Source organism: Malaya genurostris, chromosome 2 (assembly GCF_030247185.1).
Source record: "Malaya genurostris strain Urasoe2022 chromosome 2, Malgen_1.1, whole genome shotgun sequence".
Classification (NCBI taxonomy): domain Eukaryota; kingdom Metazoa; phylum Arthropoda; class Insecta; order Diptera; family Culicidae; genus Malaya; species Malaya genurostris.
In genome coordinates, this window is record NC_080571.1 from 5,803,729 (window position 1) to 5,820,207 (window position 16,479).

General features: G+C 39.6%; 2 protein-coding genes across 4 annotated transcripts in view; one reads left to right on the forward strand and one right to left on the reverse strand.

Annotated features, from left to right (window-relative positions):
- Positions 1–1,162: 1,162 nt before the first annotated feature.
- Positions 1,163–8,807, forward strand: LOC131428268 (importin subunit alpha-3). 2 transcript variants are annotated; one of them, XR_009229357.1, is made up of 6 exons: positions 1,163–1,589; positions 2,075–2,959; positions 5,993–6,319; positions 6,576–6,752; positions 6,810–6,969; positions 7,035–8,807. XR_009229357.1 is itself a non-coding variant. In XM_058592069.1 (5 exons), the coding sequence occupies exons 1-5, from the start codon at positions 1,521–1,523 to the stop codon at positions 6,909–6,911; spliced, it is 1,560 nt and encodes a 519-aa protein (XP_058448052.1). In that variant the 5' UTR covers positions 1,163–1,520; the 3' UTR covers positions 6,912–8,807. The 2 variants fall into 2 exon arrangements, 1 of the variants encoding a protein (XP_058448052.1); XM_058592069.1 differs by having other exon boundaries at positions 6,810–8,807.
- A 3,660-nt stretch (positions 8,808–12,467) lies between these two features.
- Positions 12,468–16,479, reverse strand: part of LOC131428865 (specificity protein transcription factor 3-like) — a 51,081-nt gene continuing 47,069 nt past the window's right edge. For both annotated transcript variants that reach the window (XM_058592923.1, XM_058592922.1), the window contains exons 3-5: positions 14,042–15,430; positions 13,613–13,975; positions 12,468–13,544 (exon numbers count right to left, since the gene is read on the reverse strand). In XM_058592923.1, the coding sequence (XP_058448906.1) occupies positions 13,395–13,544; positions 13,613–13,975; positions 14,042–15,430 (1,902 nt within the window). In that variant the 3' untranslated portion in view covers positions 12,468–13,394. The remainder of the gene's footprint in view (positions 13,545–13,612; positions 13,976–14,041; positions 15,431–16,479) is intronic.

Consider the following 16,479-nt stretch of genomic DNA (forward strand, 5'->3'; position numbering starts at 1 on the left):
ATTTAGGAATTAAATTCTGAAACTGGATTCAGTGTCAGGGTCATAGCTTTTTATTCTGAGCCTGTAATGTGGAATCTTATACTGAAATTGAAATCTGAAACTGAATTCGGAACCTGAAATTAAATTTACTTTACCGCGCCGTTCCACTCGGGCCAGAAGTCGGCCACAGTGGTTCGACCCGTACCACCTTTATTAAGAGGGGAGATGTTGCAACCAACCAAACACAATACTGGCAAGCCTGTCATTATGCTCTCGAGTGACAGTTATGTTGCCACTGCGTTGACGCTTATGTTGGGTTGTCAAATTTTTTAAATTATTCGATTATTCAGTAATCAAGTATAATTTTTATACTATTCGATGAAATTTTAATCAATTATCTAGGTTATTATTCGATTAGTCGATTAATTATTCGATTATTGTTATTGAATTTTTCAAATTATTCGATAAGCTTAATAATCGAATATTGGTTTCAAACTAATCGATTATCTAAGTCATTAATCGATTACTCGATTAATCGATCGATATTACGACATCCCTACGCATATGTTGCTGTCATGAAATTGCCGCCAGTCCAGCTAGAGAGAGATTCAGAATGGTCGTCTTAAAGTACAGACAACTTTTTTTGTCTTATGTAGTATGTCTTTATTAAGTATTATAGTATAGCAGTTCAGTGTTAAAATGTGTCTATTTTATACTTGTCTGTAAGGACACTCGAATACTGATTGGTGCTGTTCAACCACACACACAAAATACAACCAGGGATGCCAGGTATTTTTTTCAAAAATCTGTGATCAAACCCAAAACCTGCTAAGCGATTTCCAACATCTGTGATTTATTCAAGAATCTGTGAAAATCTGTGATCATTTTCAGAAATCTGTGAAAGTTTGTGTCATTTTTAAAATTGTGCAGAAAATTCAAAATCTGTGAAACACAGACTAATCTGTGAACCTGACATCCCTGGATACAACAAATATTGTCTCGTGAAAGGGCCGCTATAGCCTTGTTGACGAAACAATTGAAACTTGTTGAAAACTTTCATATTTTTTATCGTGTACGGTGCTAATTTTATGTTTGCGTTTATCGATTTCCGTGCTATAATTTGCTTCATGGGTAAAAACGCAAATAGTTTTAACAATAGTTGTCATTTATGACAGCAAATCATTGGCAGAAGTTAAATTATACTGGGAACAGCGTGAAAAGAAGGAATAAATTGGTGCTGCCGCGAATAGAATTCAACTTTTTTCGGCCGTGAAGGTGCGCAGTAGTTGGAAAAAAACAAGTGTAGCTCTAAAAACTGTTCTTTGTGCAGCAAACGATAGAACTCGCGGTGGGATAAGAAGCGAGTATTGACCAGAACGTCAGCAGAAATTAGACAAAAAATATATTCGAGAGTGATTCTTCTGACGACGATCCGCCCGTGGAGAAGTATTAGAGTGTGGTTAATCATCCATCGAGCACATATACCACTACCAATATACACGGGTTTCAGTGCTAAAGCAGTCGAGCAAATTGGACGAAAAATGGCGTCGATAGATTCTCAGATGAAAAACCGAATGCAGGGTTTTAAAAACAAAGGAAAGGATCAGGACGTAAGTGATTTTAATTTTTTTTTCGATGTCGGGTGCTTTGCCTCGGTGGGGAAGGCTTATGCTATCGAGGCAACATTAGCCATTTAGTGATGTCAGTGAGTGACAAAGTTTGAAAATTACTCACTGGCAGGTTGCTATTCGTATTGTTACAGAAATGATGCAATTTAGGGCAGTAGATATTTTTCCTTCAGAAGAAACTGAGCCTCTGTTTACTTCAATGTCTAAAAGTATTAAAAAAAACTAGTCAGCAAAAAAATGAAAAAGCGTATTGTGTGTCATTCCAAACAACGAGAAAAAGAAAACAATTTAAGACCTTGATCGGGCTGACATCAATGCGCACTTACGCTGACGAAAATTTTTGCTTTTATGATCAACTCACTGACAAGTTCGTAAAGACACTGGCATACTGTATGCCGCTGTTCCAATCAATTTATGATAAATTTTCTAAAAATATAAAACGATCAACTTTTTTTTCCTTTTCGCAGGAAATGCGGCGCCGCCGTAATGAGGTAACAATCGAACTGCGCAAGAATAAGCGCGAAGAAACTATCCTCAAACGGCGTAACGTTCCGCAGACTACGGCTGAGTCAACAGACGAAGATGATTATACATCGCCTTCAAACTTAAAAAAATTAGTTGAAAAAGCAGGAAACAGTGCTGACAAGGATGAACAACTAGCAGCAGTACAGTCGGCTAGACGTTTGTTGTCATCTGACAGAAACCCGCCGATTGATGCGCTAATACAAAGTGGAATCCTGCCAATCCTAGTTGGATGTCTGGAACGGGACGATAACCAGTTGTTGCAATTCGAAGCAGCATGGGCTTTGACAAATATCGCCTCAGGAACTTCAACACAAACTAATCAAGTGGTTCGCGCTGGTGCAGTGCCACTTTTCTTGCGCTTACTTGGTTCACCTGCACCCAATGTATGTGAACAGGCCGTTTGGGCACTCGGTAATATCATTGGAGATGGACCATGTCTTCGGGATTACGTTATCAAGCTAGGTGTTGTCCAGCCCCTGTTATCCTTCATCAAGCCGGAGATTCCAATTCCATTTCTGCGAAACGTCACATGGGTGATTGTGAATCTGTGTCGTAACAAGGATCCCCCGCCACCAGTTGATACGATTTTGGAAATTCTACCAGCGCTCAATATGCTAATTCATCATACCGACATTAACATCCTCGTAGATACCGTGTGGGCCCTAAGCTATCTAACCGACGGAGGTAATGAACAGATCCAGCTCGTGATCGACAGTGGCGTAGTGCCGAAGCTCATCCCCCTCTTATCACATGTGGAAGTGAAGGTGCAAACAGCAGCGTTGCGAGCAGTTGGTAACATTGTCACCGGTTCGGATGATCAAACACAGGTATGCCGCGTTTTAGTTACTTTTATGACATTTCACCCGAAACCCATTCCAAAATGAAATTGGTTAGAAAATTAGAACACAGTCCTATTTCAAATTTAAATGGAATCTAAGTTTTTAACGATCAAATAGATGGTCTTACAAAGGGTCAAATTGTTGAATATTTTCCACGTTGAACAATATTAAGCGCAATTTCCTAGAATGCAATGTGTATGCTGCTGAATATGGATGAAAAAATGCCACTTGTAAGACGTATTCACATGAAAAACTCCTATCGCGGCAGCTATTCCCAACCTGGGGGTCAGCGGAGTAGTTTTTTGCTGGCCACGAATCATTTTCATAAACAATTTATTTCTGTCAGCAATTGTTTCTAGTAGTACGTGTTGTCTAAAACTCGATACATATACTAATGGTTTTAAAAGGAGCTACCCCGTTTGGCATAACGACGTTTGACATAAAACCATTTGGCTAGACATGAAACATCTATGACGAACAGAATATAGTTCAAACACGGATTAAAGTTGTTGGTATAAAATAATAGTGATCTATTTACTATTGAATTTAGGAAAAATATATATAATGCTATTTTGCTTCATATCATCGAAGTATTCGGATCGAATATAACACATATATCAATAATTCCCGATACTAACAATGGAAACAACATTTTTTTACCTTGTAGGCCCAATTCGTTCAATTTCGCCATTGTTTTCATCGACTTGTGGCAGGGTGACTCGTTGCGGTTTTTTTCCATCAAAAGCAATCGCGGCACCCACTTGGAAAAAACCTTTTTCAAACCTCAATTTTTAATGAAGGATAGTAAATACACTTCCATATGATATCTGTGTCATCTCAGCAATCTCACGGAGCTTCACTTTACGATCTTTCATTATAATTTTTGTCACTTCACTCATATTTTCCGGTGTAACGGCTTCCACAGGTCTACCCAAGCGTTCCGCGTCACGGTACGACCACGTTTAAATTCGGCGAACCACCGACAAATCGTTGCTTTTGATGGACAAGAGTCCGGATAACATTTTTCAATTCATTGTTCCGCTTGCACGGTGTTTTTACCCATTAAAAAACAATGTTTTATCAAAACACGAAATTCGATTTTTTCCATTTTTCAAACAAACTACAAAACGACTTTACTCCAACCTCGATAACTCAGCTGTTTCTGGTCGGATCGACTTAAAATTTTGACCCGTTTCAAGCAAAGGTTAGTACTCTAGAAAGACGTGGTTACTGGTTTACTACGAGCGCCATCTCTGCTTTAGTCTCGGGACTTATTGATCCATGTGTTAAAAGCCAAAATCGGTTCGTGTGCTCAGTAAGTAACATAACCTTTAAATGGAAACTATTTTGAGCCAAATTATGGAGGTTTTTCCAACCTTTTGCATTGCTGCTCTGAATGACAGTTTAAGATTTTAAACGCACTTGAAGTTTCGGAGTCGGATCTGGATGACATTTGGTGGCAGCATATGAGACCATAAGACCTTTAATTTGAACATTTAGGGGTTTTGTTGGTTTGTGCAAAAAGCACATATTTTGTTTCTATTTCTCCGCGTTTCGCCTTCGGCTCGTCAGTGCTTAAAGCAGTTCAAATTTAATTTGAGCCCAAGTTTTTGAAAACAGGTTTAGGTGGCTGTGAGAAACGAAGTAAGCTCCGTTTTTTGAGACTTTGATCACTATTTCCGGTACTCCCGGAACCAGGAGCTGAAAACCGATAAAGCCGAAATCGGGTCGCGTGGTTAGCAACTAACATAACATACATATTGAAACAGTTTTTAGCTAAAATTGAAATGAATTTTTCCGAGTTTTTGCACTGTCGCTCTAAATGACGGGTTGCAATTCAAGACACTCGTCATCCTGTAATTCCGGAGCAGGTGAAAACCAGATGCACTCCGCCATAGATGGTCCACAACACCATTCTTTCGAACATCTTCCTCTGCCAACATAGTCCAGGTCTCGTGACCATAGAGAACAACCGATTTAATGAGCGTATTGTAGATGGTCGATCTCGTGCAGTGGCGTACTTTACTCGACCGAAGGGTTTATCTGAGTCCATATTACACTCGATTTTCTGACAAAATACGCCTCTGAATTTCTCTGCTTTTATCATTATCAACAGTCACCAGCAGTGGCGTACCGAGGAAATTTGGCGCCTGGGGCAAAATAAGATTTGCCGCCCTTATCGTTCGTTTAGTGAGCAAAAAAAGCCCCCCCCCCCCCCCCATCGTGACCACCTCGATATCGTCACCGTCTATTAATATTCGTGATGGGAAGCTCAGTGTTTCTTTTCTAGAGCCTCTTCCTCTCATTATAGCCAGTTCGATACAGTTACGTGTCACAATATCAACGTGGTCAGTGAATATATCCAAATGTAAAGCAAAGTCTTGGCATTACATTCCTTTTGTGGAATTTGGCCTTTCTGTTTCAACAGACTTCGCAGCCGATTCTTAGTGTACAGAATCATTGCATGGCTAAAACTATGGATCCTACTGACACCAAGAATCCTTCCAGGTCGGGACTCGAACATACGACAACTGGCTTGTAAGACCAGCGTCCTATGCATTGAACCGCGGGACATATCCAAATGTGATAACTCTAATTATATATTGGTCGTACGAAAACTTGTGGCTGTTTTGCAATGTGCAGTAGTCACGAAAACAAAATGCGAATTTAAAAAATCATAACTTTCGGCAACACCAAAACCAAAAAAAAAAATGACTGAAAAGATGAATCTAAAAAAAAATTGATTGTTTATAAATCGAGTAATAATAAAAATCAGACATCTATAATCGATGCAATAGTTTTACCAATCTATACATAGAGAGCTTAGCGGTGTATGTTGAGCTGCTTAGTGGCGTGACAGTTCAACATAAACTGCTATGCACTGATGACCCGAAGACGAAGTATACAAACCGCGATATATTTAATCATACACACTGCCTTAGCTCTAAAACGCCGAGGGCGTAATCAAACCCACTAGATGGTTACTGGTTGATTAACATTCAAAAATATCACTGTTCACAGGTCGTATTAAACTGTGATGCTCTGTCCCACTTCCCCTCGTTGCTGAGCCATTCGAAAGATAAAATACGTAAAGAGGCGGTTTGGTTCCTGTCGAATATTACGGCCGGAAATCAGACTCAAGTGCAAGCGGTTATTGATGCCGGACTTCTGCCGAAAATCATCGAAAATCTTAGTAAGGGCGAATTCCAGACGCAGAAAGAGGCTGCATGGGCGATCAGCAACTTGACGATAAGCGGTAACCGGGAGCAAGTCGCACAGCTCATCAAGGACGGAGCCATACCGCCGTTCTGCGATCTACTCACCTGCAAGGATACTCAAGTTATCAACGTAAGCATAATTAAATGATTTTCATAGTTTGTTTCAATCATCATGTAAATACACTGAAGTCTTTTTTATGCGAGTTTACGTACCGTATAACTCTGAAACTCTGAAAAACCGCATAACTCTGAAACTTCGCGCAGAAAAAGTCGCTTAAAAAATCGCTTGAAAAAATCCGCATAAAAAAGACCTTAGTGTATACCGATCAATAATCGTGGTTTTGGATTAGTCGTGAATGACTTCATGCGTTTCAATTAATTTGCAGGTCATCTTGGATGGTATCAATAATATGCTGAAGTTAGCAGGTCCAGAGACAGAGGAAATTGCCAACATGATAGAAGAGTGCGATGGTGTTTCCAAGATCGAAATTCTGCAAAATCATGAAAACATCGAGATCTACAAGCTGGCATACGATATTATCGAGCAGTTCTTCTCAGATGAGGTAAGTAAACAGCTGGAATTGCTTTTCGATCTTCAACACAATTTTTTTCTTCTGCAGACCGACGAAGCAGTGCTGGACGAACTGAGACCGGCTGCCGATGAGAACGCGTTCCAGTTCAATCAGAATCCAAACGTACCCAGAGACGGGTTCAACTTTTAAAATCAACAGCGAACTTCAGAACACTCTCAAACACACACCCACACACACCAACAGGCAGGTAACAGATGGCTAGTAAATGAAACAAGACAACCAGATCGCACTATCAACTATATCTTCCCTTAGAATCAAACACCTTGCTTTGGTTTTGCAAATTGACACGCCAGTCACCAGCTCTTGTTCTTTTTCTATACTGCACCATTGATAAAATCAGCTCAGTTACTTTTCAAGTCAGATGATGGTGACGAACATGTTAGCGCTAGGAGATAGAAACACACACACACCTATACTCTTTGGATGGTGCCGTTAGTCAGCGTGCAAACAAGCAAGGGAAAAGGAGAAAAAAATAGTTTGCTTAAGATTTACTTCAAGTCTAATTGGAAGAAACAAGTTAATACTATCTATTTATTGTATAACCCACAGCCAGAAAATAAGGAAATGAAATGCTGAAAGGACAGTTTAGGGTAAACTAAGGACAAACAGCAATACCATCATCAGTCAAACATGCACACTCATACACACTCAACTACACCCCATTCGGAGACGCTTGCATACTGTAAGTGAACAAACACGAGACCGCTGGAAAAATTTACATCATTTTTGTAAAAAAAGAAAATATTAGGCGGATTTAGAGTTCCTTCCCTTCTTCAATTTAAAGGGCCTTCGTGTAGGAAGATTTTTATGTCTAATTTTTTTAATAGTTAATAGTGTTCATTTATTTTTGAAAACATCCTATTCACGCTAATGCGAAGAAATATTCTTGTGTGGAAAAATGGCAAAGAATATATTTTTTGTCAAATTGCCTCACCCTGGGAAGAAGGGAAGGATTGTTGCGAAAAGGGCTAAATTTTCAGAAGAAAATATATATTAAACGTCAATCGCTAGTTTAGCAGATGAAAAATAAGCGCATTGAAGAGAAGTGTAGTGGATTCAAAGCATTAGGGAAATGTTGCTTTTAAAACAAAATCCATTTACTGGATGGGAGAACATGATTTTCCATGTAAAAAGGCATATTTTTATATTATAAATATTACCGATCAAAATAAACCAATGGACTGTAATTTAGCAACTTGTGTTGAGCAACTCTTCCTAGTCGGAAGCAGTGCGGTTTGTCGCCAAAAAAAAAAAAGTAAAAAATACAACAAAGAAACTTCTCATTTTGCAGAACTCGCAAAGGCTGCCCTTTTTGATTTAGCTTAAGAAATAATTGTAAAATAATTAAAAAAAAACACACACACAAACGAACAGAAGACTTGGAAAGTTGCGTATGTGGGAAAGAAAGGGTACAATTGCACTTAACTGGTTGACGAATCCCTTCGCTGAATCCACATTACGAATTAAACTGAGGGCGCCGTAAGCTCTTAATGAAATTAAGCAGTAGCGCTCTCGCAGATTTTTGTAATTATTTTCTCACACAAACGAATCAAAACAAACGAGTTGCCAATCCCTTGCGCGGGTATCAACGGATATATCACCTGTGGGGAGAAAAAGAAGCTCACACCACGTAATATTGCGTGTTAGGATTTTTAACAAATTTGTTCTTACGGGGTGCAAATAAAAGTTGCACCTAAAAGAACGCACGATGTTGGTGATAGACACCAAAATACGAAGTTGTTTACAATGTTGAAACGAATTAAACGCAGAACGGTAAACTCAAACTAGAAAATTTAATTTTCGAATTATGGACTTGAAGCTGAGATGATAAATCGGTTAGAAAAATAAAACGACATTACCATTTTTATGTATTTAAGCATGGAACAAATTGAAACTACAAACAAACAGAAACAAAGAATACAACACAGACACCTACACAACTGAACAGTGAAAGAAAAAATAAAAACATTTATTTTTTGTCCTTTCTGGAAATTGAAGATATAATAAAAGGCAAAAGAATGCTAATATCACTGTTTCATATGCATGATCCGAAATCCCAGCTGTTGGTGTTTCATAAATTTGACATAAATATCACGGAAGTCTGTTGTTCAAATTATTTCGTCGAAGAAAATAGCTTATGATGTATTGTTGATTTGTGACGTTAATCCATTATTTGCCAATGTTGAACTAAGGCAGTAATTCAGATTAATGTAAGAAGCTTTCTCCTTCTTAGTTTGATGAATGATTGATAAATCAAAATGTCATTATTGAATTTGTCAATTGTTAACTAGTTTACTGGAGGATTTCAAACTAAGTAGCATTCAACCATTCTTACCAGAAATTTAAATATTGCTCGAGGAGCGACAGCATCTCGAAAGATTCAATTGAACAAAACGAATAATTGCATATAGGGCTATTGTACAAATAGTGATCTCATTAGTAATCACCATGTTAGTTACCGGATTACTCGATTTTCAATCAATAAATTGTGATAAAATCAAATGCAATATCTTTGGTTCGGCATTAAGAAGCAATACCGCAAACAAAATAGTTCGAAAATTAGTCAATACTGCTGTTATAGCTTCGCGAAAACTCGAAGCGAATACTTCTAATTTCATCTTTTGAAGAAATTGTCCTAGTTTTAATAGTAAATTAAAATTAGAAAATGCCCTCAGCATCTTGGAGCTTAAGCAGTGTGCTTTAAAAATTGTATTATTAAATAGAATAAATCTTACCCTTGTAGCATAAATCAAATATACATAGAACTCTAATTGTACGGAGACACTAACAGCGCTTCTAGTGAGAAACGGGTGTACTTTTTTCCATTAGCTACTGTGGTTGTGTTAAATGCACAGATAACTTTGTACATGCATTTTAGGAGCATTTACGCACCCATTTTACATTAGACGGCGCTTTTGGTGTCACGGATTGCTCAACAACAGTATTATTACACTGGGGAATCTAGGTTTATTTTATTTATGCTTGTAGTCAATCTATCGAACAGAAGCAAGCAGATCTCGAAACTTTAACTTCGAGACGAGGCCGGATGATTAGAAAGAAGCGTAAAAAATCGAATGAGAGTAAACAAAGAACGATACAGACAGGTGCGGAACAGACTAAACTTGGTACCTTTTAGAAAAAAAAAGCGTCAGCAGGAAGATGGATCAGCTGTATCGCGCAAATGACACAGACCATGTGTCACAGGCCAAGGACACCAACGGGAATCTTCTCACGAACGACTGTGAATTGATTGAGACGTGGCAGCAGCATTTTGACTAGAACTTAAACGGCAATGAATTTATCGATTTAAAATCAGTACACGACCCGTTCAATCGAGATCAGCTTTGGAAAATCATGCACGACTACGAATTTCTGGACAAACCGATCCGGTTAGTCAAGGTTACGATGGACCGAGTGATAAATCTGAGATCCTAGAGCCTCGCGAAGAATTATGGCAAGGTGTAAGTTTGATGCTGCTTTGGAAGGTATAATAAGAAGAGCGGAAGGAACCTGAAAAAACTGTTTTAATCCACCTAGTGGTGTAATGATGCCTTTCTCATATCAATCATACCATCATATATAATACTGTGGTATTCTTCAAAATAATTTTCTTCGATTCCGAAAAAGAATAACCGAAATCGGTTTGTTTGAACGTCTAGTGATAAAAACTATTAATTTGAGGTCGATTTAGAAAACTTTTTACGGGGTTTCGCCCTTTTCAGTGATGGTATACAATTTTTAACACACTTTACCTTATATTTCCGGAACCAGATGAAATTCAGCAATTACGTATGGGACCACAGGACCTTTCATTTGAACCTAAGTTTATGAAAATCGGTTCAGTCATCTCTAAGAAAAGTTAGTACACTTATTTTCACATTTTTTTGCACATTTTACCCCATAATTCCGGAACCGGAAGTCGGATTCAAATAATATTCAGGAATTTTGTATGGGACCACAAGACCTTTCATTTGAATCTAAGTTTGTGAAAATCGGTTCAGCCATCTCCGAGAAAAGTTAGTGCAAAAAAACGTTACATACACACATACGCACATACACACACACACACACACACACACACACACACACAGAAATTTTGCGTACTCGACGAACTGAGTCGAATGGTATATGACACTCGACCCTCCGGGCCTCGGTTCAAAAGTCGGTTTTCACAGTAATTGCATAACCTTTCTATATGAGAAAGGCAAAAAGTCAAACAACAATTGATATCGAAATTTTTTCATTGCAACTTAAATCTGTACCAGAACTGATAGTTTAAAGTTGGATTGGCGTTGTTCTTATGCATGTACGATGCTTGAAATTGACATACTTTTGAACGCATCGCATACGGCCGTAAACAAGAATGAGGGTGAATGTCAGCCATCTACTACGAGATCAGAATGGCGGGAATGAGATCGAAATAGTCGACGATCCCGTGACCTTGGGATCACTGAAGACTGATTGTTTGGGAATTGAGCTTATTTTGGACTTCGCAGAACGCTTCGATCGAACTACCTCTACCTCTACGGGCAGTGTTGGTGATTGCCGAAAATTTGACAGAAGCTGCTATATTGCTATCTATATTGTATACAACATTTTCAATCCGGTAGAAGATGCTATAAGAACTCGAGTCTCTCAATGCATGAACCGCGAGAGAATTTTTCTACATTTCTTCGCTCCACATCATACTCTGAGTATTTCACGGCCCATGAAAAAATATACAGTCTGATAATGATCGTTGCTGTGTGGAATTTCCCAAGAGAGAATCGCAAGTTGACAATTATCGCAGAAAATCGAATCGATGGTTCATCTTGATGTTTCTCATACTAGGTTGCAACATTTCAAAACCCTTGTGTGGAGCATTCACAGACATTTTCATAGCGGCAATAGTAAAATGATTCTATCGCAATTATCCACTGCCCATACAGAATCGGATCGCGAAACGAGAATAAGCGACCGTTTGTTGCTTCAGAGAGGATCTCCACAGCAGCGTGCTAACCTTTGATTCTCAGAAATGTCATCGAGAGAAATTCACTCTCGCACTGGTGTCTATTCTATGTTAAATGAGCCATGCCGGGTGTTTGTTGTTGCGATGTTTTCCATTTCTCTTTGATGGCACTGTTTCAATCGTGTGAAGAGTGAAGATTGAACGTTCTTTGATACGATAAAAGCCATCCTTGTCTACGGGTACGTGTTTGTGCCAATGCTTGTGGCGGGGGTGTTTTCGACTGGAAGGTGTTGGGAATCATATATGGCTTAGTACGGATGGAAGGTGCACGTGGAGAAGGCGAATGAATCATAAACAGAATCACTTGCTGGGAGGATGGACCTTAATCCAAACGATATTGTTCGTGCGGCTATGGTGGACTAGGTATGCTGCTAGAATGTCTGAAAATAACCTGGTCAAAATGGTTCTCGACAACGATCCGACTGGTACAAGATGAAGAGACGCACAACTGCCAAGATGGTTCGGTCAAGCTAAGAATGACTTGTTTAGCCTGTAAAAACAAGAAAAATCTTAGTTTGTTGTTCATTAGTTATCGTTTGATCCATTAGTTACTGTGTTTTAGGTGTGAACTACGACTGAAAGTGGAATCCCGAATCCCTTTGGTTTTACTGGCGTAGGGAGCAGAAAGTGTCATCACAAGAAATAGTTGGTTTATTTCAAAAAATAGAATTCCGTTTTTATATTTATACTTTTTTGTTGTCTACTACTTTCAACATTTCCATGAAAATATCGAAAATATCCATTATGTACAGTAAAAAGCGGTAGTTTCGTATCAAATTCTCTATATCTTTTGATTTCTGTTTGTTTCGAGCCCGGCATAACCCACTTGCCGTTAGAAGTTGGCTCATTGAAAATACTTTCGTACAGCGTGTTACTTAAAACTAGTTAAACTCATTGTGTGTATGCTCGGGTACTACTCACAAGGTTCGCTGTACAACAGATTCAACAAATTGGCGGGTGATGATGTGTAGGTAAAATTTGAGGATTTCCTTACGTTTGACGACATAATAAATAGTTTAAATATAATTAAAATAGATCGATTGGTGATGAGGGTAAAGGAGATAACAACAGGTGAATAATGCTAATTATTTTTAACTGCCTAATAAATAATGGAGGGTAAAAATTAAATACTATGAAAACATATACTTTAAAACATAGAAACAACAATAGTAGGTAATTTATACGGTTCGTTCAAGTTTCACAATTGTCGCAGAACGTACCCGTGCTCTTCAGAAATAATTACTACGACGCAAAAACACTATCTTGAATTAGACAAGACTTCAACAAATGCACAATTGTCTTGATAGCTTCCCCGGTGAAGAAGAACAATACAATACATTACGATATTGGCTGCTTTTGGGATTCGCTGCTGCATGCTGCCCGGTTCTCCCGTAGGAGCTCAAGCAAAATTTGTCCTAACGAATAAAATAGTAAAAAATATGAGTATTCGGATCGATTCATTTGCCAGCTGAAGGTTTTTTCTATCATTGTACACTTTTGGTTGATTCGTCCCACATAGGAAGAAAGAAACATTGTTTCTTTGGCGACAACCGATGATCGTTTCACTATCATCAGCCGATGGCCATCATCTTCTGATACTAACGCTACTGGCCATTGTTTGAGTGTTGTTGCAGGGTCTCGGAAGCCGGTACAAGAATGGTACTGGTGGTGCCATCTGATGCCGTTTGTTGCTGGGCTACCAATTGCGGCAGAGAAATTTGCACAGGCAGCGTTTGATTATCCGCGGTTGGTACCTAATTTCGGTAAGGAATACTTATGTTAGGAGATTCAGAACAATTTACTATGAAGCTGGTTGTCTTACGTGTATTGTTACACCCTGCGGTAAACATATGCCCTGCGTCAAAGGCGAAGGGTGAGGGTGCGGGTTGTGGTTCTGCATCGAGTTTGTACTAGTGGTTATCGTCAGACCAGGTGGAATACCCGTTGGTAGCGCAAGTGACCCCGGTGTCGAGCCCGACGTTGTCGATACACTATTGTCCAGATTATTGTTACTATTGCTATTGTTATTGCTAGTGTTGTTGTTATTGTTGTTGTTACTACTTCTGCCGGACGAACCGTTCGCATTAGTAGATAGCTCTTCCTTAAGTCGTTTCGTCATGTGCGACTTTATGTGCTTACGGAGATGATCCTTCCGGTAGAAACCTTTCCCACAGTCACCGCAGATCTGCGTTGAAAAAAAAAAGAAACGAATATTACTCTAAAATTCTAAAATGGCAATAGAAATACTCACCTCCGTTTTAACTCCGCTGTGGATAACAAAATGCAGGTTCAGATGTTCCTTCCGCTTGAAACCCTTCAGACACACACTGCAAATGTACGGTCGTTCCGGGTTATGCCCTAGTTTGTGCCGCTCTAGATGCTCCTTTCGTTTTAGTCCCGCCCCGCAGATGTCACAGATAAATCGTCGTTCGATCTTGTGCACCGCCAGATGCTGTTCAAGGCACTCCTTTTCTGGGTAAGCCATGTGACACTCGGGACAGCAAAACAGAACTGTTCCGTCGAGTGCGGTCGTGATGTGCACTTGGCCCGGTTTCTGTCGTTTTGGTTTCGGAGGTTTTGATTTGTACTTTCGCTTCTTGCGAGCCTTTCCCGTTGTAGGTGTTCCGTTCTCACCGTGTGCGGTTGTGGAGGTCGCTGCTGCTGTTGTTGGTGTAGCCGACGTTTCGTGCAAGGTGCTGCTAGTTGTGTCCCCTGATATGCTACTGGTATCTTTGAAACTACTGTCCGCTTGGCTACTGTCGGCTCCGAACTGCGTGTTGTCGTTGGAAGTTTCCTCAACGATTTCTCGTTTTATGAAGGTCGTTCCTGGGGTATTTGGTATGGATCCACCGATTAGATGGTCACCATGAGCTAAAGGTGCATTGGGTGCATCGTTATTATTATTATTATTGTTGTTGTTGTTATTGAATTTGAGAAAAGGTTGAAGGTTAAGGCTTTGACCTCGTTGCTGCAGGAACTCAGCAATGTCGGCACCGAAGGCAGGGGCTGCCGTGAGATTTGGAATACTATTCCAAACTGCTTCTTGTTTGATTTGTCGCATAGGAGGAGGTTGATCGTTTTCGATTTTTATATTCGTATGGATTGGTGGATCGTGGTTCGGAATCTGTTGTTGATGATGTTGTTGCTGGTGTTGTTGTTGTTGTTGTTGCTGCTGCTGTTGCTGAAGGAGTGAGGCGTTCTGAGCTTGTGCTAATAGTTGAAGATCTTGCGGTTGCAAGGCGGCTACAATAGTCATTCCCTCCGGTAGACCGTGATTGTGCATCATTTCTTCGTCCTGTGGTCCATAAGCAACCGTCAGTACGGTTGTTCCTTGTTGAAACCCTTGAATCGGTATCTGCATCTGACTCATTTGGAATTTAGGTGCTTGCTGGGTTGGTTGTGGTATCGGGTTCGGATTCAGTACTTGAATCTGTACCGTTTGTTGTGCGTCACCAGGCTTTGCTCCGGGCATTGTGATGGGTAAGGTAATGTAGGCGGGTGTGGCTTGCTGCATATTAGCGGCTGCTGCAACGGCCGCCTGCTGTTGCTGTTGGAAGGCTGTGGCAGCTGCCATTGCATTCCCATCCATGGGCCGTAGGAACTGCATACCACCGTCCGCACCGGATACTAGACCGAGCACCTGAAATTAGAAGAGTTATAGAACAGATTAAATTTGTGGTCGTAGTGAACAAATGGATACAAAAACACTCATTAAAGTATTCAGTAAGGCTTGTAACTCAGGGTATATTATGTGTTGACGTGAACGAGATGCAATTGCATTCTTTTCGATTAACACCGAGGTACACACTGTTGAGTATGATAATGTGAAATACAAAATGAATGTGTACATGATAGACAGTGCAATAGAACGTTCGAGAAAATATGTCACAGTACGGAGTAACTCTTTCCATCGAAAGGAAAGTGTGGTGGAATTTTTCCCCGGTATCCGGAATGGCGTGCGAGAGTTACGTATGCAACTTACATAAGGCGATTCCAGCTTACATGATTTTTGGACAGGGTGGGAGGCATCCTTTTAAATCGCTATTAACTTACGAGAATCAGCTGATTACATGTCAGTTTTGTCAACAACCTGCTTACTACGATTAACCTTGCACTGAAAATGCGAAAAAGACTACTTCAACCATATACAAGGAAATCCGTTCAGTAACCCAGTACTTCTGTTTCGGAAATACTTCTATCATCGACCCAACTAGCAACTGCCATCAATGCACAACAAGGCACAAACTGTGGAACTAGCAATGATCCCGAAATTGCAAACAACAATGAAAACGAAATGAAAATAAAAATTACCCATTGTTTGACAACACCACCGACGATGAATCAATGAATGATAAAACGAGCCAATTTCGTTTGTGTACTATACTCAACGTTAAAGCTCGGTTATTACTCACACAGACTTCATCCTCTACCTAAAATGCAATAATCACCTTTAAGACACAAGAAGTATCTGTGCTTGCTCCTTCTGTGTAAAGAACACTTACTACTCTTGCAAGATTTAACTGATTAAATAATTATTTGTGCTCGTCCTTCGAAAATCAGGTCCCTTAGAGCTTCAACATCCTTCCGTATTAAATACACTTTCTAAATCTTTTCCGAGAAAATACTTCTTGAACAATTGTGAAACATTAACGAACCGTATAAATTACCTACTAGTGTTGTTTCTCTGTT